Source organism: Corvus moneduloides, chromosome 1 (genome assembly GCF_009650955.1).
Source record: "Corvus moneduloides isolate bCorMon1 chromosome 1, bCorMon1.pri, whole genome shotgun sequence".
In the NCBI taxonomy this organism is placed as follows: domain Eukaryota; kingdom Metazoa; phylum Chordata; class Aves; order Passeriformes; family Corvidae; genus Corvus; species Corvus moneduloides.
Window position 1 is genome coordinate 124,721,214 of NC_045476.1, and position 22,614 is coordinate 124,743,827.

The 22,614-nt window shown below is 41.6% G+C and overlaps 2 protein-coding genes and 1 long non-coding RNA gene across 5 annotated transcripts in view; 1 reads left to right on the forward strand and 2 right to left on the reverse strand.

The window, feature by feature from the left end:
• Nucleotides 1–201: 201 nt before the first annotated feature.
• Nucleotides 202–786, reverse strand: LOC116452014. The gene is made up of 2 exons (XR_004243379.1): nucleotides 536–786; nucleotides 202–437 (listed from the first exon to the last, which is right to left on the reverse strand). It is a non-coding gene; the product is annotated as an uncharacterized LOC116452014 (long non-coding RNA).
• Nucleotides 787–861: 75 nt separating this feature from the next.
• SDCBP (syndecan binding protein) lies at nucleotides 862–16,199 on the forward strand. The gene is made up of 9 exons (XM_032126085.1): nucleotides 862–977; nucleotides 5,352–5,433; nucleotides 8,284–8,362; nucleotides 10,935–11,044; nucleotides 11,364–11,522; nucleotides 12,388–12,563; nucleotides 13,794–13,965; nucleotides 14,529–14,620; nucleotides 15,483–16,199. The coding sequence occupies exons 2-9, from the start codon at nucleotides 5,383–5,385 to the stop codon at nucleotides 15,535–15,537; spliced, it is 894 nt and encodes a 297-aa protein (XP_031981976.1). The 5' UTR covers nucleotides 862–977; nucleotides 5,352–5,382; the 3' UTR covers nucleotides 15,538–16,199.
• A 3,616-nt stretch (nucleotides 16,200–19,815) lies between these two features.
• NSMAF (neutral sphingomyelinase activation associated factor) overlaps nucleotides 19,816–22,614 on the reverse strand; it is a 39,271-nt gene continuing 36,472 nt past the window's right edge. For all 3 annotated transcript variants that reach the window (XM_032126053.1, XM_032126063.1, XM_032126073.1), the window contains 3 exons: nucleotides 22,193–22,295; nucleotides 21,116–21,225; nucleotides 19,816–20,186 (listed from right to left, as the gene is read on the reverse strand). In XM_032126053.1, coding sequence (XP_031981944.1) covers nucleotides 20,092–20,186; nucleotides 21,116–21,225; nucleotides 22,193–22,295 — 308 coding nt within the window. In that variant the 3' untranslated portion in view covers nucleotides 19,816–20,091. The remainder of the gene's footprint in view (nucleotides 20,187–21,115; nucleotides 21,226–22,192; nucleotides 22,296–22,614) is intronic.

The window sequence follows — 22,614 nt, forward strand, 5'->3', positions numbered from 1 at the left end:
TTCTCTGTCGCTGGTACACTTTACATCATGGTTCCTTCAGGGGAGCCTCTTCAGGGTAAAAGCTCTCCTTCTGACGCCTGCCCGTGGGAGAAGGCTCAGGCAGGTGCTGGACCGTGGGACAGGTGATGCGGTCACTCCGGCTCTGATGTGTCACAGCTCACCCATCCACGGCAGACACGCAAAACAAGGCAGACTCGGGGCTGTTAGTGGAGCGCGCTTTATTACAGTGGGGCGAAAAAAGTAGGAAAATGAGCAGAAAATCGTACTTTTTCCTCCATGAAGATGACAGCTGTCAACCAAATAAAGCAAACGAATGAGTCCAAGGCCCTACTAAAACAAGAAAATCTCAGGGGGCGCCTCAGAGGGGACCTCATCACTCTGTACAGCTCCCTGACAGGAGGTTGTGGTGAGGTGGGGGCCGGTCTCTTGTGCCGTGCCTGCAGTGAGGGGACCAGAGGAAATGGCCTTAAGCTGAAACAGGGTTACTCAGATTAGATATTAGATAAAGTTTTTCACTGTTAGAGTGGTCAGGCACCGGCATAAGTTGCCCAGGAAGGTGATGGAGTCACCATCTCTGGAGATGTTAAGAGGCGTCTGGATCTGGCGCTGGGTGATGTGTTTCAGTGGTTACAGCGGTAGTGCCGGCTGGACGGCTGGGCTGGATGATGCTGACGGTCTCTTCCCACCTTGATGATTCCACGATTCTACGTGAAAAAAACAGCCAGAGGGGCGCGAGGCCACTGCCACCCCGTTCGTTCCCCACAGCCGCCAGCAGCCGAACCCGGCCCCGGCCCCGGCCCCGGCCCCGGCCCCTTCCCCGCGGCCGCCGGAGCATGCGCGGGGCCGGACCAGTTCCGCCACCGCCCCCACCCCACGCATAGCGGCGCTGCCGGGATCCAGGGGAGTCGCTGGCCCCGCCGCTCCTCTCCGTACTGCGGGCCCCGACGGACGGCATCCAACAACCCCCTGGGCCGGAGGTAAGCGAGGGGCCGGCGGGTGGGGTCCCCTCCCCGCGACCCTTTGTGCGGTCCTCGGGGGCGGGCGGGTGGGGGGCTGCGGGCCGGGCATGGCGGAGCGGGGAGGGGGCGGCCGGCGCCGAGGCGGCCCCGCTGTGCCGCTTGCGAGGGCGGTGTCGGTCCCCGCTCCAGCCGCGGAGCCGTGTCGTGCTCCTGCGGGGCCGCCGCTCCCCGCAGCCGGCCGGGGGGAAGGCGGCTTCAGCCGGGCACGAGGCGCTGCCGGCCCGAGGGGCTCCTCCGCCCGCGGACGGGGAAAGCAGCGAGTGGATAAGGCCACGGACTGTGTCCGGCCCTCGGGTTTGGGAGCGTCTTCTGGCCTCCCGTTGCGGCTCCGCGGCCGCTGCGCGGGGGAGGCTCGGACATTTGTGTTAGCGTCTCTTGAGACGGGCTGGAAGGTGCTGCAACGGTGGAGTGATAGGACGGGCCTTTTAAGGCAGGCGAGCCCTGCTTCAGGTGGGAAATGGAGGCAGCAGGTTTCGGAGCTGAGCGGATAATGAGGGCAATTGCTCCCAGGCTAATTAGATATGTATGAGAAGGGAAATACTGAGTTATTAGTAGAGATCGTGTCTTACGAAACCGTTCCTTGGTTCGTGATGTCTTAGCCTGACCTTTGGGAGGTGTTGTCCTGCATCTGCTTTAAAGATGAATTTTGGGGTTCATAAGCTTCTAATTTCTAGAAGTGGGAACCAGTATTCCGATATAAGTGCCAACGTTATGCCTGCTGTAATTTTTCCACGGGCCACAGGAGGAAGACATACGGGGTGGCGCTTTTTGTTTTCGTTTTTCTTCCCCTCCCGCAGTTTTGGCTGCTGGTGCTTTCAAAGACAGCAGTCACTACAGGCTGCCAGACTGGGGTTTAGCAGGATCATCCTATGTTGTGTTCATGCTTTCCGACCTGGAAAAAGCGTCGGGAAGCCTGTGTCCTCCCAGGCACGCCAGCGAAAGCAGTTCGGGATCACTCCCCCCTCAAGACTTCCTGCTGGCTGGCTCAGGGAGTCACGAGTGACGCCTTTCATAGTTCTCCGATCGGTGGCCCGGCGCTTCCCTTTGGCAAACAGCATCTGCCTGGTGAGACGTGTTGGCACTGGTGGTCAGACTTTCCAGCCAAGTGTACTGAAGGGGGGAGAAGTCTTTACTGCCAGGTTTTGAGTGGTCACCAGCTGAGTTAGAGCTCCTGCCCCATGCTCTTTGGTTTTCACTTCTGCTTTCCTAAACACTTGGTCTCCTCACAGTATGTGGAAGTATGGAAATGGTTGGGGAAGGTGATTCTGATATTGGTGTAGTTTTTTAAGAGAGAAGAGGAGGTTGTAGTGACTAACATTTTTTGGTATCCACTCCTCAGTGCCTAAAGCTGAGGAGTGGAATAAAGCACCAGCTGATATTCATGTTCGTACTGTGAATAACATTGCACAGAAGTTTTGGACAAGTTCTTCCTGCAATTGCTGGTGGTCCCTGACAGTGGCAAGTGTTACTGAAAAGTCTTATTTTTAACTAAATACAGTATTCTTGTGGCTCTTGCATTATCTAACATTGGGTATTTGTATTACAACTGCCTTTGCAGAAACTGAAAATACCATATGCAAAGTTATGAGCTCACTGAATGCAGTTACAGTGGTGACTGTTATTCTGGCTATTTAGTTGGAAAACCAGAACTAGGAACTGGTGAGTTTATGATGCGGGAGCCAGCCCAGAAGATCCTTGGTGACAAACATTTGGGTTTATTAACCCTTGGCTGGGGAGGGGAGACTGAGGGGGTTGTCAAGGGGCAGGATAAACTTCTGGAGTGTTGTCTTACGTAATATGAAAACTAGTATACGTTTAGCTTTGCTAATGCTTTTCTACAGAAAGCACTGTGCTCCTCTTTATAAACTAGTGGAAGGTTGAAGTTGCTGGTCTGTGACAAACGTAACCAAGTAATTGTGTGCAGAGACTGGTCTGGGGAGGAGAAATAAAGCTGGCCAGGGTGTACCGTGGAAGTTGGTCACTGGGACAGGGGACCCGGCACTCTCTGGGCTGTGCTCTGCTGCTCTGTGGATGCCAGAGATCACCACCTGCAAAGTGCTGCTGTTGTGTCCCTTGTTGCCCTGCCGTGGGGTGACTCCTTTGGGAACACACTGTCCTTGGCTTGCCCTCTTTTTCTGCCTGCTGCCAGGAGTGTGCTGACGTGTGCCAGTGCTTGGGCCAGCACCTGAATCTACCAGGGCAGCTGTAGCACAGAAGGAGATGCCAAGTCCGATGCTGTGTGTGAGCAGCAGAATGGAGCATCCAGGAATCACTTACCTGACCAAGGGCTTTGGCTTATGTTTGCTATTACCCATTTTGGATGAGCAAAAGCATTTCACTGTTTCACGTCAATGGTGGATTAAAACAGAACTTCAAACTGGCCTTAAATGTGCGTGTTTTATTTATAGTTTCCAGGCTTTAACTATGTTTGGTAGAATTGCAATAATTAATCAAAAAAATCAGTAGCAATTAATTATTATAAGATAGCAGGCCACGTGTTTACAGTTTAGATCTGTCACATTTGGGGCATGCTTTTTTAAAATTTTAATTGCAGTTTGACATGATACTGGAGCTGTTGGGCACTGCTGAACAAGCATAAAAGCTGTTGATGAACTTAGTGTAATATGAAGAGATGTCTATTGTGTTACTGCAGTATCACATTAAGCATGTGTGTGTGGTGTTCATTTAGAAACTAACTTAATATCTGTACTTCAAGAAGCAATAGCTCAAGGATTTATGCAGTGGTCACTTTTAGTCTGAATTTTTTGCTGAATTGCTACATTAATAAGAACCTCTTTTCTTTGGATGAGAAAATGAATCCCCAAACCAAAAACTTTTAATAAAGCTTCTGTATTAACTGTGTTCTCAGTGCCTTCTGTAACTTGCAAAACTGTTATCACATTTTGTTATCTTCTGTTTCTGTCCCTCTCCATCCCTCTCACTAAAATGTTCCCATATACTGATGTGGAATGCTTTAAGGTGGGTTTCAAAAGCTGATCTCAGTGAGAGTGAACGAGCTCTGGAAAAATGGGATTTCCTGAAGTGTCAAGTGACTGGTTCTAGCAGAGCTGGATTTCAGCATGGTGCCTTAGAATACCATGTGAAGTGGTTTTTTTTTTTTTGGTTTTGCTGAGGGTTTTTCTTCCCCCTCTTGTTTTTTTTGTATTACTTCCTGATCAGTTGTCATAGGGCTCTCCCAACATCACATGAGAATCAGCCTGGAATCTCTGTATTTTGAAACTCACCACTTGACTGAATCTTCCTAGTTTATACAGGTCTCTTGCTGCAATTAATATGTTGTAAATGGACATGGGAAGCCAGTTCTCTCTAGTGGCTTCTTGCTGGATCTCATGATTTAGCCCCAGCCAGCAACTAAGTGCCACAAAATTGCTTGCTGGTTTGCCCTGCCCCAGCAGGATGGGGGAAGAGAATCAGAAGAGTAAAGTGAGAACTCATGGGTTGATGTAATTAGATAGTTTAATGTGACAGAAGAGGAAGAAAAAATATTATTAAAAGAGTTGGAATATATAAAACGAGTGATGCACATTGCCACTACTTGCTGACCAATGTCCATGCCTTTGGCCAGATTTCCCCCCAGTTTATTTGCTGAGCATGATGCCACGTGGTATCCCTTTGGCCAGTTTGGGTCAGCTGTCCTGGCTGTGTCCCCTCCCAGGTCTTTGTGCCTCTCCAGCCTTCTCACTGGCAGGGCATGAGAAACTGAAGTCTTTGACTTAGTATAAACACTATTTAGCAACAACTAAAACAATTAGTGTGTTATCGATATTATTCTCATCCTAAATCCAAAACACAGCACTAGGAAGAACATTTTCTCTATCCCAGCCGAAAGCAGGTCAGTGGAATATTAGAAGGGATGGAAGTGTTTAAATACTTTGGACGACAGAGTGGAAGCTTCTGCAGTTGTTTATAAAATACTGTCCCAGTTGGGAGGAGAGTTTTTGTAGGTTTTTCATCTTTGCCCTCATCATAATTGCATCTTGGCCTCCTAAAAGTCTCTCTTTGCTTCCTGTGAAATGTTTTTCTCTGTGTAGGTTTTCTCATTATTGAGACCTAAACTTTGACAGTGCTAAGCATATTAAATAAAGCCTATTAGCCAAAGGCTGCTGTTGATAACAGATTAAATGGGTAGTCTTAATGGAATTCATCTGTAGTGCCAGGTATCTTTACTGCTGACTGGCAGGTCACAGAACACTTATTTAGCACTTAGTCTTGTTAATTTATTTTTAAAAAAAATTTTTTAAGAGTTGATCTCAGTAAATATCCGAGAGCTAATCCTGTTGTTCTTTTTTTCCCCATTTGTTTTTTTTTCAGTCTGCCCTCTACCTAGTAAGGCTTCATCAAAATGTCTCTCTATCCTTCCCTAGAAGATCTGAAGGTGGACAAAGTTATTCAGGTATGGTGGACTTTAAAAAAGATGAGTTTTGATGACAATAATATATCTGGTGATATTTAATCCAGGAAAGGGGAGGCTTACTGTAGTTGAGAACTTGTTTTACCATCTCACTCTGAAAGGGAAAAGACAAACTGTTTGCTTTGTAGCTTGATAATATGATTAATGCTTACTTAACCACTTGGATATATTTATTTTGGTTTATATATTAATTTGTCTTCATATGTTGATATGTTTGGGTTTTTTGAAGTATGGATACATGGTCTTAAGTAGATGAACATAGTCTCTTCACATACTTCAACTCTGACTTGATGACTAAACTAATACATCTGCTGCATCTCATTCCCAATGTCCAACTCTGTGGCAGAAAGCTTTTGTGGTTATTTGAGCACAAAAAAACCCCACTGGCTGTCTTAATGCCATCTGGAATCAGACTTGTCCTCCAGCTATTTCATGGTAGTGACCAGTTCTCACAGTACATCCAAGATTATCACCTTTGTGCAAAACCCTTTATGTGTAAGAATATTGGTAGTTTTATTATTAGACATGATGAGAACTAAAAAATATCTGTGAAACAAAATAGTGAAAAACCCTTTAATGGATTAAAAACTCTATGAGAAGCTTGACGTGGATTATTTCACAAGGAGTTTCCCTTCTTTCTTCAGCATTTTACTTTTCCCTGAACCTAACTTGCATTCCTTCTCTGTTTAAACAATGGCAAGGAGTTATAGTGTGTTTTAAGGTGGCTTCTACTTCTGTCCTTGCTGTTTTCATTGGGAAGCAATCAAGCAAACTGCAAAAACAGCTTCTTTACTCTCTGTGCTATCCTGAAGTGCAGTGCCTTGTCTCATCTGTGTTTGTATGTGTGGGGTGGAGCTTTTGAAGTTGTGGGTGCTATGTTGGAATTTCTGCTTGTCACGTCCACCCACTCCATTGTTCTTATCTAACCACAGTCCTTTATCTACAGTCTGGTAATGCTGAACTGGAGCCAAGAACGTGCTCCTTTGGCCTCTTATTGACCAACTGCTAGAGTTTGATATTACAATTGAAAATTATAATAAATGTAATCAGTAAGCCATTCCATTTTCACTAACACTTTTCATAGAATCACTGAATAGGTTGGGTAAAAGTCCTCTGCAACAAGCAGGGACATCTTCAACTCCATCACTTTGTTTGGAGCCCTGTCCAACCTGACCTTGAATGTCTTCAAGGATGGGGCATCTACCACCTCTCTGAACAACCTGTTCTAGTGCTTCACCACCCTCAATTTATAAAACTCCTTCCTCATATCTGGTCCAAATCTAATTTAGTTTAAAATCTTTACTCTTTGTCCTATTGCAACAGGCCCTTCTAAAAGGTCTGTCACCATCTTTCTTACAAGCCCCCTTTAGTATTGGGAAGCTGCTGTGAGGTCTCCCCAGAGCCTTCTCTTCTCCAGGCTGAACAGCCCCAGCTCTCTCAGCCTTTTCTCGCAGGAGAATTGTTCTGTCCTTCTGATTGCTTCTGTTACCATTTCCTTGGGACCTGCTCTAACATGTCTTTCCCGTGCTGGGGATCCCAGAGCTGGACACAGCACTTCAGGTGGGGGTCTCACAAGGGCAGAGTGGAAAGGCAGAATCACGTCCCTCAACCTTTTGGCATCAAAAGCTAAACTGTTTCCTTCTCCCAAAAAATGCATTATAAAAATGCTGTCTCTTTAAATAAGTCTGAGAGCATTCTTAGGAGAAGAGGGGGCAGAGTGCTGGAAGACAACTTCTGTATCTGCAATGAGTGAGTAAGATTCAAATGACTGCTGGCTAAAACAAACAGACATGTTACATTAAATATTATTCCAACCTGCTCTTTTTGCCCATCATTTGAGTTGGAGCCTGTGCTTCTAAATACACGTGATATTGCTAAATAATGACTCATTCTTGCTGTGAAACTTTTTTTCTAAAGACAACTTCCTGGAGCTTACAGGACTAAGAAGTCTTCTATTTTTAAGCATTTCCTTAACATCATGAAGTAATTTTACTGTCATGCTGTGTTAGATAATTTATGTGTCCTGTTCAGCATAATGTTTCACTATGCATTGAGTAATTTCCCCCCCACACCTTTGACATTCAACCTCAGGAAAGTTACTGGGATAGCTATTTCCATCATGCTTTAGAGGCCTCTCTAAGGCTGTGTTTTTCATGGGTCATGAGCACACAAGGCCGAAAAATAGAGCTGAGATATTGAGAAGGAAGGAAAGTGACTCACAAATATAAGAGAACTTAGTAAAGTAAGCCAGTCCGCAGTACAGAAATACGGCTTTATGTGTTCACTGTAGTGGCAAGTGCTGTAGAAAAATCATCTTGGAAGGTCCATTTCTTTCAGAAGATATTATACTAGTAGCATTGGATTGTGTGGAACTTGACACCTGAAAAGAACTATGGATCTCACTAATAATGTCTGTAAATGGTGTGAAGAAGTAAAACTGCTGCTATCTGGCTGAAAAAAGTAATAGCAAAACACTCTGCCAAAGGTTGTACCTTAAAACTTAGTTATAAGCTTTGTTGGACAAAGGTAGTGTTTCCTTTAAGGCTTTTTAACTTGTTTGATGACAGAACAGGTGGACAGGAAGGCTGTTCTACATTATCACTGTGGCTTTGTCTCTGAGGAAGATGTGAGTTGATCTGCCAAAGTAGTTTTGGTACTATTACAGCATGTTGTATTGAAGCTATTTATTTCACTTAAAAAGATTGACTTCATTACTTCACGATGAATAGTAACTAGCATGTACAAGAAAAAAGAAAATACTGAGTCTCCTGCTTGCATAATGTTTACTTTTTCTTATACACAATTAACATATGTGAGTTTCTTTGCTTTTAGGCTCAGACTGCCTTTTCTTCAAATCCAGCTAATCCAGCAATCTTGTCTGAAGCTTCTGCTCCAATTGCTTGTGATGGAGGTAAGCTCATGTACTGTACAGTATCCTAATGTTGTGGAAAGCAGTTATGAAATCCTAAAGTTAACAGTACAGTCAAAAATAGCTATAAATATGTTAACCTATTTACAGAGGGAAATAAATGTTACCCTAATTACATTTCCTATTTAGAAATGCTAACACCCACCTTGTGGGTCAAATAGGCATCTATAGGAGTCAAAAACCAGTGTTTGCTTATAAAAGGAAGTTGTGTCTAGGAGTCGCCTTTCTGTGTTTGAAACCTTTTCCAAGTGAGCCTAACATAACAAGATTTGATGTTGGTACCATTTGTGGTCTGTTTAGCCCTTACCTCAGACACTTAATTGTCCTTATTTATCACATATATATTTGTACACTTTAGAGGACAGCGTGAGTCAGAGTCTTTCCTCTACACGTGAGCTCGCTCAGGAACAGACAAAGACAAATCTCTGTCAACAAGAGAAGTGTCCAGGAAGGTGGTACTTAATCTTGTTGTTTAGTCAACATTAAGCTTCCAGCAGATTTTGGAATCAAATGTATGGTGGGAAATCCATGAGATCTAAAGCTGAATGACTTGTATTCATTTCTCCTTCTTTTTTCCCATGCACATGTACATCCACAAAGGTGCACAGGTATGTTTGAGGTTGGAGCTCTGGATTAATAAATTACACTTGGTTTAAAAGGCCTAAAACCTCTAACTAGTGAGACCAGCAGCAGTGCTGGAATGGCAGTCAGGAAGGCTGGTGGATCAGGTATTAAGGCTTGGTGGATGGAACTTTGTTTCCAGGTCTTCTCTGAGTGCTTGTCTGTGTGTCTAAGATGACTTTAAGGCAGGAGTTTGCATAGTTCACCAGAGTTGCCTCCAGTAGATCCTTTCTGGATTGGATACTTGTCTGACCTCACCTCACCAGACCAGATTTGAGTTTGCTTCAGCAGTCTCTTCTTGGCAGCATTTTTTCTGCTGTCCATAGTTACAATTCTCCTGCAAGTATTTGGCCAGCAGGAACCAAAACATAATTTTGACATGAACTTGTCTGTGAATTGCTCTGGAACTCTGTGTGGCTGAAGAGTGATTAATCATTCAATATATCCCAAATGAAAGAAGGCCTTACATCATCTATAGGATGTGCTGGACCCACTGGAAATTCTTCTTCCTGACACAGACAGGAGACTACAACATCAAGAGCTTTTGTGTTCTGCTATGGGTTCTGCTATTTGGAGCACTCTGTTTCAAATGAGAGTGTAATTCAGCCAGCAGAGATGCATCCTGAGTTGTGGTCTTTACTAAAGAACAAAACAAAAAAATTATGTAGCTGCAGAAATCTTGTGCTGTGTTGTGTATAATCCTAGGGGCTTGAAAAAGCAAGCAAAAATAGAAAATTTATTAATCAAAAGCTTGTAATCAATATTGATGAAGCTATAAGCTAGCAGTTTAGTCCAGAAATACAATCAGACAACTCTCGTGCAAAGCAGCATATTAAAGAGCAAAAAAATGTCTTGTTTATATTGGCATTCACCTTGCAATGACCTTTGTTCCTTCCCAGAAAAGTTACTTTCCATTGCTGGTCAGACATGGTTTCTTAGAATAGCTGTTTTTATGCATTTATACCCATAAATGAACACTAGAAACCTAAGCTTTATGTGCTGGGGAGTGTGGCTGCTTCCAAAGCCTTCCTTTGCATTAACCCCCCTCTCTCCAAGCAGGCTTTTCTGTCCCCACTCACTTAGTGAGAATGTCAGGGGGACTCTTAAGAGCTCTCATAACTGGCACTTGTTAAATGGCACCAGTTAATGATCTGTGGAATGTCAAGAGCAATATCAGGTTTATTTCTAGAGTTGTTCAGCTCAAGGCCTGACAAGTCTGTCAGTTCAACTTCCTTTCCTCCCACTCCTTGCACCTCCCTCTGCTTGGGTATAGAGGGATATTTTAAAGGCTGTGTGTGTCTTTTCTTGTTGAGAGGCATGTATAAAGCTCCTTCAGTTTGAAGCTGTGAGAAAATGACAGCTACTTTGTCTTGAAGACTCAAAGCAGACTGTAGTGGGGGCCTTACAGCCAGGAGGCTTCTGCAGAAACCTTCCCATGCCTGGGATCGGGAATATCCTTGTTATGAATGCCTCTTGCGAAGCAGTGCTGTTTTGAACTTGGTAGAAGGTCTCTGTTGTGTGTGTTCTTCAGCACACCTGGTTTTTGGGGTGGGGAGGAGAGTAGTTTTTCCCAGAAGTTCTAGAGTTTAAGGGCATGTCCTCATGGAATACAGCACAGTGTTAGTTTTGGAACTTGTCACCATGCATTTATCGTTACTTGTGTTGTAAAAGGTGAATAGAGTAACTGAAACGGAAAGTCCTCTGTAAGTTCTTTATCTCAGAACTGCTGCTTGTCTGGTTACTCTTTTAAACCAGGCCACAATAACAATCCTGATTCAAGTGGATCTTCTGTCATAATTTTCCAATTAAATAATTAATTAATAATTACAATAGCACAAGATTTGTCAAAGTAATTGTGCATGTAAAAGCAGTTAACTGCTCCTTCTGTTAAACCAACAGTTGTATTGATTTTTGTTTCGTTGTTCTCCTGTAGGCTTGTACCCCAGATTGTATCCAGAACTTTCTCAGTATATGGGCCTGAGCATCAATGAGGAAGAGATGCAGAGAAACTTAGCAGTGGCAGCAGCTGCACAGCCACAGGGTGTAAGTACCAGTCAAGCATATTCTAGAAAACAAAATAAAGACTAAATGTGTATCTAGCATTCTAGAGAGCAGACTATCATTTGCCTTAAGTACCATACTTGACTGAGAGGTGAATTATTTAAGTAGCAGTGCCTGTTTTAGTCTTTAGTCTGTTCTGAAACTGAGCAGTCCATTTCCAATGTTGGGAGGGGGTGGGGGACAGCTGGTGGTGTGGCTGATTTTGTGTGTTGTTTTTTTTAAAATATCACTTCATACAGACTGACATACTGCTGCTCTTAAAACCTGAAAATAAGTTGTCTGGCTGTTTTGTTTTAATCAGCAACTGGTAACAAGACCTTCTACTAATTACATGGTAGCTCCAGTGACTGGAAATGATATTGGAATTCGCAGAGCAGAAATTAAGCAAGGCATCCGTGAAGCAATTCTGTGTAAAGATCAAGATGGCAGAATTGGACTTCGCCTTAAGTCTGTTGATAATGTAAGTGTAGAAGTTGCTTTTGCCTCTAGAGATTTTACTGCTGGACTGTATTAGTAGTGAAGTTAGTGTGTGGTCACAAAATAGTCTTCTGTATAATGGTTTCTTATCCATTACTAGAATATTCAAGTCCTTATTAGACTTTTAACTAGATTTCCAGCTGTCTGAGCTAGGATCTGAATTTACAGCTGCAGTTTAATGCCACGTGTTTTATTTATAAGACCTGAAAAACCACAGCTGAGAATCATCTCCTTTTTTGTAAAAGGTGCTTAAACCATTTTAGCTGTTTAATCTGAGTGTTTTTAAAAAAATTGTACTGAAGATAGCATATAGGGTTAAAATACTTTTCTGTAGTTCTTCTAATGCAGAAAATGGGGTTTTCTTAGAGTAGCATGGGCTGGTGTTTTTTTTTTTAACACCCCTCCCTCCCAAAGGTATTATTTATAATTTGCTTTGATATTTGCTTTACTTTGTTTTTAGGGATGCTTGGACTAGAAATAGCTTTGTAAACACCTGTTAAAACAGACAAGTATTTTACTCCTTTGCGTAAGACTTTAATGTTACCCTCATGTCTCTTTTTTTCTCTTGAATATTTAGATATCTAGACAGAACAGATTTGCTCATTTTTGAACTTTTATCTAGCATTAATTATCTGTCAGACTTTTAAATACATCTAGAAACAGACTGAAATTTCGCAAGTGCCTCTTAAGGAGAGATAATTAGCAAGTCCTTCTGGGTGGTCTGTTTCGCTGGTATTGTGTAGAATGGGAAACTTTAAGGGGCTGTGTGTTCTGTGACTGGTCGTCTTCATCTTTAACCAAGAACTTCCCCTTCTCCTACCCTCCCTTTTTTTTTTCCTCTTTTGTAGGGTATATTTGTCCAGTTAGTTCAGGCAAACTCTCCAGCATCCCTTGCTGGTCTGCGGTTTGGGGACCAAGTTCTGCAGATCAATGGTGAAAACTGTGCAGGATGGAGTTCTGATAAAGCACATAAAGTTCTGAAACAGGCTTCTGCAGAAAGGATTTCAATGATCATTCGGGACAGGTAAAGCCAAGCACAGTTACGGATTTGTCGTTATCCATCTCTCAGTAATTCTGTGGGGTTGGGGTCTCCCCTTGCTTGAGCAGGTTTAACGGAATCTGTTTGTCCGTGTACTTCCGTGGTAAAGATCTTCAGAAATGTTCCCTTTTGTGGAAACAGTCAAAATGGTTCTTAACTTGTAAGCTTCCTGGGCATGATGAGACATAATTTTTTTCCAAGATAAACTAGTGAGTGAGTAATGGCACAAGTTTAAATTTAAACTCTGAATTGAAGAGTTCTGTGCTTTTTTTCGGATACAATTTTTTTTCATTTAGTGTAAGTGAAAGCCAGCAATAAAAGATAGTAACACAATGCTTGCTGTATTAATGAATACATTTACATTTTACGTAGCATGACAGCTTTTCTTGTGAACTCTGTTGCTTATGTATGAATTAATTCCAGTTTTATTAAAAGCATGCTTGATGACCCAATATGTTTTTTCAATTGTATTAAATAAGGATCTTGTAGCTAATTGTATGTAGTAACAACAGGTGAGATTAAACATAAGGCCTGTAGGCTGCAGGAAGATAGATGATACTTCATGTGACTAAGCATACGCCTCAAAGCTTTTTCCATGTTCCTTCTTGCTTAAGAACCAAGTCTGACCCAGTGCAGGGCAGCTGTTTTGATCAGGGCAATTACTTCAATCACTGAATCAAAATACTGTGGTAGTAGGTTCCCTGCTCTGTCTACCACTTCTGTGCCCAACATGCCACCCTCTTCCTATATCTACTGCCTTTTTAAGACACAATTTAAAGGTTTATTGTCCCTACAGCAGTAGAAATGATGTTGGGGAAGCCTTGTACTCTCAGAATCTCAGTTGTTGAAACTGCCTGTGCTATTTTATTGACCTTGTAATGTTTGTAGAGAACTTAATTTTTAGTGGATATTTGCGTTTGTTTGGTTGTGGTGGGGGGTGGGTGGATGTTGTACGGGATTTTTGTATTATTATTAATCCAGAGGGTGAAATATCTCTAGAACAGGGAAAACATGTAAGGTTTATAAACAAATATATTTTAATATAAAAATATTAACAAAATGAAGTTAAACCTAACAATTTGTAATTATAGATAATGTATGGGTTTCTTAGAGTACAATTACTTTTTGTAAGCTAAAGATGCTAAAATAGCATGTGGTTATTTCTGTGGTTTAGTAGACTGAAAACATTACTTTGTACTTTAAATGTCTTTTTAGACCTTTTGAACGAATTATTACCATGCATAAGGACAGCACAGGCCATGTTGGTTTCATATTCAAGAATGGAAAAATAACTTCAATAGTGAAAGACAGTTCTGCTGCAAGAAATGGACTTCTGACAGAGCACAACATCTGTGAAATAAATGGCCAGAATGTAATTGGGTTGAAGGTAAAATAAGTACTATGTGGGGAGTGTGGACGGCTGTGAGCTTTTTATGTTTGTATAGTAAGTGTGTTTTGGAGAGGGAAAAGGTTGTAATATATTGTTTAATGTTCATAAAATCAAAAATTCAGTCATGAGAGGTAACTTGACTGGAGAGACATGCATGTTTTGGGCTTCTTTGCAGTTTTGTATTGGTTGTCAGGGCAGCTCATTCTCATCCTCTCTGCCTCTACCTGTTGAGGCTGACCCTCAGTTTTTATCTGTAGTCCAACCTTGCTGGGAAAACGAAGGGTAAGCTTCCTCCTTCCAGCCTGCATCAAATTATAGCAGAAATTCTGTGTATGATGTCTGTGTCCCTTCTCTAGTCAGTTCATGCAAGATACTCCTAACCAAACATCTGTGAAGTGGTGTTGCAATTTCAGTGATTTGTCCTGAAGGTTGAGTCCTCCAAACAAGGAGTTGGAGGGGTCTCGAAGCCATGTGAAATGTGTCTAGAAAAAGCTCTTGAACTGCTGCTTTCTTAGTCAGCTTGAGTTGTGTTGCTAATATGACTTCTTATTTACTAACAGGACTCACAGGTTGCAGACATCTTGGCAACAGCTGGAAATGTAGTGACCATCACTGTCATGCCTTCCAGTATTTATGACTATATAATAAAGAGGTAGGTAATACAATGCAGCCGTGGTGTTAATTATAATCAAGGTGACAGTGACTATAAAATGTGTTCATTATAAGACCTAATTACAAACTTTACATAAAGATTGGAGGAGGGGATGGGGATGTCCGAAAATTTGTTTAATATGATGTTTTGGTCAAATTGGCATATGTTTGTACAGTTTTTAACCCATTCTATGTTTGTGATGATCCTTTGCCTTTTCCTCTCTGGAAAAACCTGAATTTCCTCTCTGGAAAAGCCTGAATTTCTGAGGACTTTAAATGGCTGGATACCACAAGTATTTCTTACCTTGTAACTAAAATGTTTGTAGCACAACTAATTCCAGTGACATAAAAGTGATTCCTGGCAGGATAGTTCTGGGTTTTTTTCCTAATCCATTGGCAGCAATGGCTTTCTACAGCTCAATCTGTCCTGCAAAAATGTTTCCAAAGTTGCTAGAAATTAATAACGCTTCAGGTGTAATTGAGGTTTTTTTCCTGGATTTTTTTTTTTTAATCCCCTTGGCTTGGTATCCTCTTTTTACAAAGCAGTTTTCAGTCTAAAAGCCACATTTTCCCCTGCTCTCCTTCCTTTGTGCTTGTACTCTGCTTTGCACACGTGCCCATACCCTGAAACATACCAACAACATAGCTCAGGTGCTAGAAATGTTGAGTATTGTGGGTTTCTCTTTTGTCTGGGGGTGCAGTTTGGGGCAGCTTTCTCTAGCAACATGTCAAAAATAGTGGAGTAAAAGTCCAGCTTTTAATTTGTATTAAAGGGCTGGCAATGACAAAGCTACTGTGAGCAGAAGCTTGAGTGGTCTTTTGTAGTTGTCTTACAAAACTGAATGCCTTTTCCTTTTCCTTAGGATGGCAACTAGCATTGTGAAGAGCCTGATGGATCACTCCGTTCCTGAAGTCTAAACTTGCACCATGGATGTCTGTGTACATATATATAATGATGATTCCACTAAACTTGGGCTATTATACTCAGTGATCTCTTTCTTCTGCACATGAGCCTTTCTGGAGGCTGAGAGAAGATATGCTGCATCAAGCATTTGCATCTAAAATGGCTGGGAATGTCACCGTTCAACATATCTTGTGTATTCACACACTGTAAAACTTGCAGCCTTACATGCTTGACAAATGTGAAATTCCAATTGTGTTATGACTTCTTTTCATAGGTCTTTTATTTAGCTTACTACTACTATAAGCCATTGCAACTAAAGGAACCAGGTATCACTTGCAAAGCTACATGTTGTTACCCAGGACAATGCTGTGCTTTCTAAGACAAATGAGTATTTTTACTGCTTTTTGTTTGCAAGAGTAGATTTGAAATAGCATATTAGAAGTAAGGCTAGTACTAGTTAATTTTTTGTTCTAGTAAATACTGTTTACACAGAAATGCCACCTAGCTGGATATAGCTCAAGGCATCAGTCATTAAGTAACCGTAATTAAAGTAGTGTACAGATACTCAAATCTTTTTATTACTTGTTATATGAATTGTAACTAATATGCTTATCTCTCGCCTTAACCATGTTCTTTTAAGGATTCAGACATAACCAAATAAATGACCAAAACTTTACATCCTCTGTGTGTACATACTTAAGATGACCTTTCATCGAAGTCAGTTTCAGCCAACAACTAGGATAGGAAATACAGTGTAGAATATTTAAATATGCTTACTCCTTTTAACATTGAAATGTTTTAGAAGGGTAGCTCTGGGCTACTTTAAACAAGCTGTGTTTAATGGAAAAAATTCTTCACTGTGAGGGTGGTGAGGTAATGGAACAGGTTGCCCAGAGAAGCTGTGGATGCCTCATCCCTCAAAGTGTTCAAGGCCATGCTGGATGGGGACCTCAGCAACCTGGTCAAGTGGAAGGTGTCGCTGCCCATGGCTGGGAGTTTGGAACTAGGTGATCTTTAAATCCCTTCCAGCCCAAGCCTTCTTATGATTCTAACTCTCTTCGTACTGTAAGCTTAACACATGCAATAGCAGCCAGCTGTTCTCCAAGATGTACTAATTGTAGAGTTCCAGTTTCACTGTAAAACTGCCTGCAGCTTGCTGGGTGTGCTGGGTTGGGCTGGGGTGAAGTTAATTTTCTTGTAAGAGTGGGTATGGGGCTGTGTTGGAAGCTTGTGACCAAAGCAGGGCTGATAACACAGCACTGTGTTTGTTGAGTACAATGTGCAAAGTGTCAAGGCCTCTCCTGCTTCTCACTCTGCCCCTGTCCCCAGGGAGCAGGAGGCTGAGAGGGAGCACAACTGGGACTGCTGACCCAAACAGACTAAAGGAAAATTCCACACCCTTTGACATTATGCTCAGCAAGAATTAGGGGGGAATCTTTCTGAGGGAGTTGGTCTGGGCATCAGTCTGCTGGGGGAATAGGGGAATGATTACCTTTGCATCACTTTTTTTTTCTTCCCCACTTTCTATTTTTCCTTCACTTAGTCCCCCCATCTATTGCAATCCACAAATTTTCATAGCTTTTGCCCTTTTGATTCTCTTGCCCCTCTTGCTGTGGGGCGGGGTGAGTGAGAAGCTCAGTAGGGGCTCAGCTGCTCATTGGGATCAGCCCACCACAATGGGTCACAGGCAGGTTCAACTGAAAGTTCAGTGATTGCCTTTTTACTTTTTTTTCCTCTGCTCTCTTCCAGATTTCAGCTGTGAAATATAGGATCACTGAACTTCAGTTTTCCTCATAGTTGGCAGCAGCATGAAGTCAAAGCAAAGAACTTCAGTTTAGCAGAGGTATTATTTTTTAAAGATGTATTTGGGGAATCAGTTTAGCTATTCCTTCAGAACTGACTTGGATCCTGAACTGGTCTGGGGATGGTGGCCTCTTAATTATTTTCTTGCTTGTCCATTTAAAGGACATACACTGCAAAAGATTATAAGAGATCACACCAAAATGAAAAGCAAACACTTCAGAGCTTGGCAGTCTGCAATAAACAGTCTCACCTGTCAGTTCCTCAGCATGTGTAGCTAAGTGTAGCTTTTCCTTTTTGTAGAAAAAGCAGGGTTCGGAAACCTGCTCTTCTGGGAGGAGTGAAGTTCAGCAGTGTAAGCTCAGTTCTGCCTGTCAAGAGAAGTTTTGCTGTGGAGCTTGCTGTTTCTCAAATGAATTTCTCAGTTATGGTAACCCAGAGAAAACCATTACAGGCTGGAGATGTGATCAAATTCATCCTGCAAGCCAATTGAAGGGGACAGTTTGGTTGCTAAATGATGTGTCTCTGGAACCACTGTGGCAAGCCTACACTGGCAGTAATTGGTGGCTTCATGTAGCATTGGTATAATTCAGCCCCATGGGCTAGGCCTTGTGCCTGCAGTCATCTCTAAGGGCTTTGCCAAGCTCCTTAGCTTAGCTGTGAAATCCCTGGAGCCTAGACACTCATCTCTGTTTCTAACCTGTTTTCACTTAGGAGCAGATGAGTCAGCAAGGGCTGATTCTAGAGCTAATGGGGCTTTAAAACTCTTTATTTACAGCTTAACCAGTGGCATTTGGTCACTTAAATCTTGTGACTCCCTACTAAGAACAAGACTGGCTAAAACTAAAAAAAAAAACCAAACAAAAACCCAAGACAAAAATATGTTGGGGAATAGAAGATGACCATAGTTATTTTTTTTTTGTTACCAGGCAGATTGCTGGAACTAGTGGGGCAATCCATTGGAAAAAACGGGTAGAATTTCAGTACAAGACCTTCCAGCTATAGCAGGTAGCAACCAGAAGTAAAAGAATAATCAAAAAGCTCTTTTTTAAGGTAGGAATCAGTTAGCATTGAAGAGTAACTTAGGGTTAAATGCATGTACATAAATTCAAATAACCTGCAAGGAAATATCAAGGCACCGTGGTTAACTTGACTGGTTTTTCCCTTTTCAAAAGCTATGGCTGCTTTAGGCAATGAAGCAGTGGGTGAGTGCTCTGTTTTGGGGCATGCTTTACAGCAGAAGGTAAACCTCAGCTGCACTCCTATGCTATGCATACCATGCAACCCTATTGAACCAAAAAAGGGTATGTTGTTTGAGGTAGTTTAACTCAGAACTGAGGGGTCACAAGCTTCAGGGTCATTTTCCTCCGGTTTAGCTCAGCAGGAGGCCCCCTAGTGACAAAGGACAATCCAGAATTCACCCGAGCCGTTTCCAAGCATGTGTAGAAAAATCACATTCTGTCTTCTTTGTCTACACCAGAGTATGTTTGGGAAATAAATAAACTGAAAGGTGAAGAAACAGAGCAGACATCAAACATTGCTCTGCAAGATTAAGACTGGTACAGCAGGAACGCATGGTATGGCTTAGTCTTTTGCCATGTGTGACATAGCCACACACACTCATTGATTACATAAAAACCCAGTGCATAGTGCAGCTGAAAGAAATACCACTTTGGTTTAATACCATTACCTTTCTGAAAAATAAGCTCACACTCCAACACAATAAAAGATCAGGGGAATGAGAGAACAGCCCCTAATCCTAAGCCAGTTGTTTTACAATGCCAAGTCTTTCACTTCAAAACAGCTCCTCCCAGCAAATGATACCCTGAAGTTCTACAGAGAAAGTAATCCTTGTGCAACATTGCTTTGTGCCTGGGTTAAGACAGTTGGGGAATTGGGTAAACCCAGGAACTCTAGCTCTGTTTAAATGCCATACTGAAATTCCATCCCAAAGGTGATTTGCATTAAAGAAGGTTGAGAAAACAAAACATGAAAATGCTGAAGGATAGTACTATAAATAAGGAAAAGGAGGAGTGATAGTCTTTTATGCTCTAACTTCAGGCACAGGATTAGGGGAATATTTATCCCAGTACATGTAGGTGTAGTTGGTCTGTTAGGAGATCAACTTTATGCTTGTCTTCTTTTCAGACCAATACATTAGTGCTGTTGTTTGGCAGGAAAAAGCAAGAGAAAATATGTTCTTAGTGTGCTCTATGCCTTTGCAAATAGCCACAGCTGAAGTCTATCTAGGAGCCCAGACTGAGGACTGCTCAGAACAGCAGCTGCTGTGATGTTCAAAGCAGTATTTACAATCACGTGCATCTCTACTAAAAAGGTTGATTTCACACAATGTACATGCATTATGGCATGAGACATGACAGCATTAAGCTGCACATACCTGAAAAGGCTTAAATTAAGAATGCAAATGCTGCTTCTTTCAAAGCAGTTCAAACAGCAAGCTCTGATGCATTCCATGTAAATCAAACAATGACTGCAGGTTAAGAGCTCTTTAATTACAGAAAAATAAGTCTTTAATTTCATATCAGATCTCATTTTAGACAAGCAATTTCAGTATGATAGTCCATGAAAAACAAATGCATACTCTATGGAGGTTAAGAGCTCTCAGTAAAGTCACCATAACATAGAAAGTTGTAGTTGAACAAAGCTTCCTATCTGGCTGAACTTCAGCAGCCATCATTGCACGCAGTTAAATTCCTTTAAAAGGTCTGGTTTAAAATTACAGTTCATTTAAATGGAGGGAAAGGCACTTAGTATTGCAGTTTCCAGAACATGATTTGTTTGTCTTCCCCTCCTGTAATAACACTGTTGCACTGTTCATTCATCCACATGGACATTACAGCACCTGGGAAACAAAACAAAGCAAAAAACAAACAAATCCAAATGCAAATGAGTGTGGTACTCGAGATGACAGAACAGATCTTTTTAAGAGAGTTTAGCACAGTCTGATCATTACATTTCAGTGACACCATATATGCTAAGAGGAATTTTAGTAGGCTTGTAGGTAGCTACTCGTATTCACAGTGATGATCTCATGCTCCATTGCCTCAGCTGACTTTTGGTACTAGAGGGACATCACCACTGCAGTGTAGAATGCAGATGGCAACTAAGGAAAGCATTCATGGAGAATGAGCTTTTTTACTCTGCCATTTGGAATTTTCATGTTGAAAGTGTATTCACATCTTGTAGCACATGCCTTAGAAGCCCAGAATGATCTCTCCACAGGTCAAGTTCCAGAGTAAAACTTACAGTAGGGAAGTTTGAAACAACTGTTTTTAGTTAAATAGCCTTAAAAACTTTAACGACCTCAGTTTTATTCAGTTTTCTCCACACATTCTGGTTGCTGATGTCCTGAGACTATATAGATATATTTCATCAGCCTATAAATCCCCATCCAAACCAAGTTCTCTAGTAAACTTTATTTAACATTGTTAGACTCAGCCTGGACAGACCATGACAAAGGATACAGTGCAGTCTATACTGTATTTGAGGGCCAAGAGGTAGAAAAAGTTTGGCTTTTGCAGTGTTGTGTGAACTAGAAAAATTGAGAGTAATTTCTCTTTGGCCAGTCTGGTAAACAGCAATATTTCTCCACTGTTGTTAGATTTCCTAGGCAGCTCACATGGACCTACTTTTAATTCTGGTGTTTCATGTAAAGCTGACATCAGGAACAGCCTGCTGGGCTGAGCAGATGAGTCAAAGTTTTCAGTACTAAAAGAGCTGGAAAATAAAAATCTTGCATTCAGTTTGAGAATGGGAATACTTCAGGCATACCTGTATGCCCTTTGATTCTTTCAATAACTTTTCCTCCAAGAATGTCCCAAATCAGTAATTCACCAGATTGAGAGCCTGATAAGATGGTATTTCCATCCCACTTGAAGCACCTGCAAGTAAGTCTGAAATTAGTTCATGCCAAGCTTTTACATAATGACAGCCAAACATTTCCAAACTAGGTCAAAAAAGAATTGGAAATAGAGATATGAAATCAAAGGAAACTCCACTTTTTAACACAGTCTTTCTGGAAAGATTATTCCCAAATTATTTTAAAGAGTCATGACCCAAACTTGCTTCTCTGACTGCCCTAGATCTAGCTAGGCCTGCCCCTGGCAAGAGGATAAAAAAATCCCCTAACAGAAGAGGACCCAGTCAGCTACACGTGTGTGATATCCCAGTGCTCTCATGAGCCATCACTTCTGCCACTTCATATTCCTGAAACAATCATTTGAACTGCAAAGATGACTTTCAGGTAAATAACTAGTGAAAATATATATGTGAACATGTGTATGTTTAGATATACCCACAAAAAAAATGAACAAGTGTACTCCATGTATAGCTGCTATATTTTTACTCCAGTAACTGAGTAAGCATTCCATCTGTTTACCTGATAAACCATAAATAACTGTATACATCTCAGTTGCTGGAAAAAGTTGATCAATCTTTGATTTTAATAGCCAATCATTTTTTAAGATCATTGAAATAAAAAGAAAACATTAAAACAAACCCCCCAAAACAAAACCAAAGAATCAATTATTAGCTATAGAGATGATTTAAGTAAGAAAATTGTCACCTTGTTAGAAATTTCAGTAGCTCAGCTGCTGGAAGAGCTGGTTAGCTACAGATCTCATCATCTTTAAAGGACATTAAAGTTGTTGTTGAAAAGTTATTTACTTAGCTGTTTGAGTTTGCCCCAGTTTGGAAAGCTTGATCATAATGCACACAACATGATAGAGTGTCAGCCTTTGCCCTCTAAAAAGTGATTCAACAAAAAGTTCCCAGTATTACTGCCCTTTCCACTCTGCTGTCACCAACTATCTCCACGCAGCTCCGTAACCTGCATGTTCTCAGCATTACCTCTGTGGCTCTTCAGCAGTCACAGAAGATATGAGCATTCCAGTTTGTACATCTATTACTTTAAAACAACAGTCCTCTCCTGTGCTCAGTAGATGTCTGCTGTCTGTACAAAAGAAGAAAGCAAACAAAAGAAACAACAACAACAATGCATGTTCAGACATTCGGTTCTAGTTACTAAAGCACTCTGTGATCAGCATGTTGGATATGACATTGCCTGACCTACTTATCTATAAATAATTTACTGGAAATTAAGTCTCTAAGCAAGCAAAGATAAACAAGATTGGTTTAGAATCTAGACCACTGGTCTACAGCCTAGCATGGCCTTGTGTACAATTAAATTCGTTACAGTGGAGATGTGTGACAATCCAAAACATCTCACCATTCCCCTTAAAGCAGTAGTTCTAATAGGAAAGATACCAGGA

Bases quoted from the DNA above. Each gene is read 5' to 3' on its own strand.
- SDCBP (XM_032126085.1), top strand. From the start codon at position 5,383: ATGTCTCTCTATCCTTCCCTAGAAGATCTGAAGGTGGACAAAGTTATT. The intron at 11,523-12,387 runs GTAAGTGTAGAA...CCTCTTTTGTAG, and splicing joins GCCTTAAGTCTGTTGATAAT to GGTATATTTGTCCAGTTAGT. The intron at 14,621-15,482 runs GTAGGTAATACA...CCTTTTCCTTAG, and splicing joins TATGACTATATAATAAAGAG to GATGGCAACTAGCATTGTGA.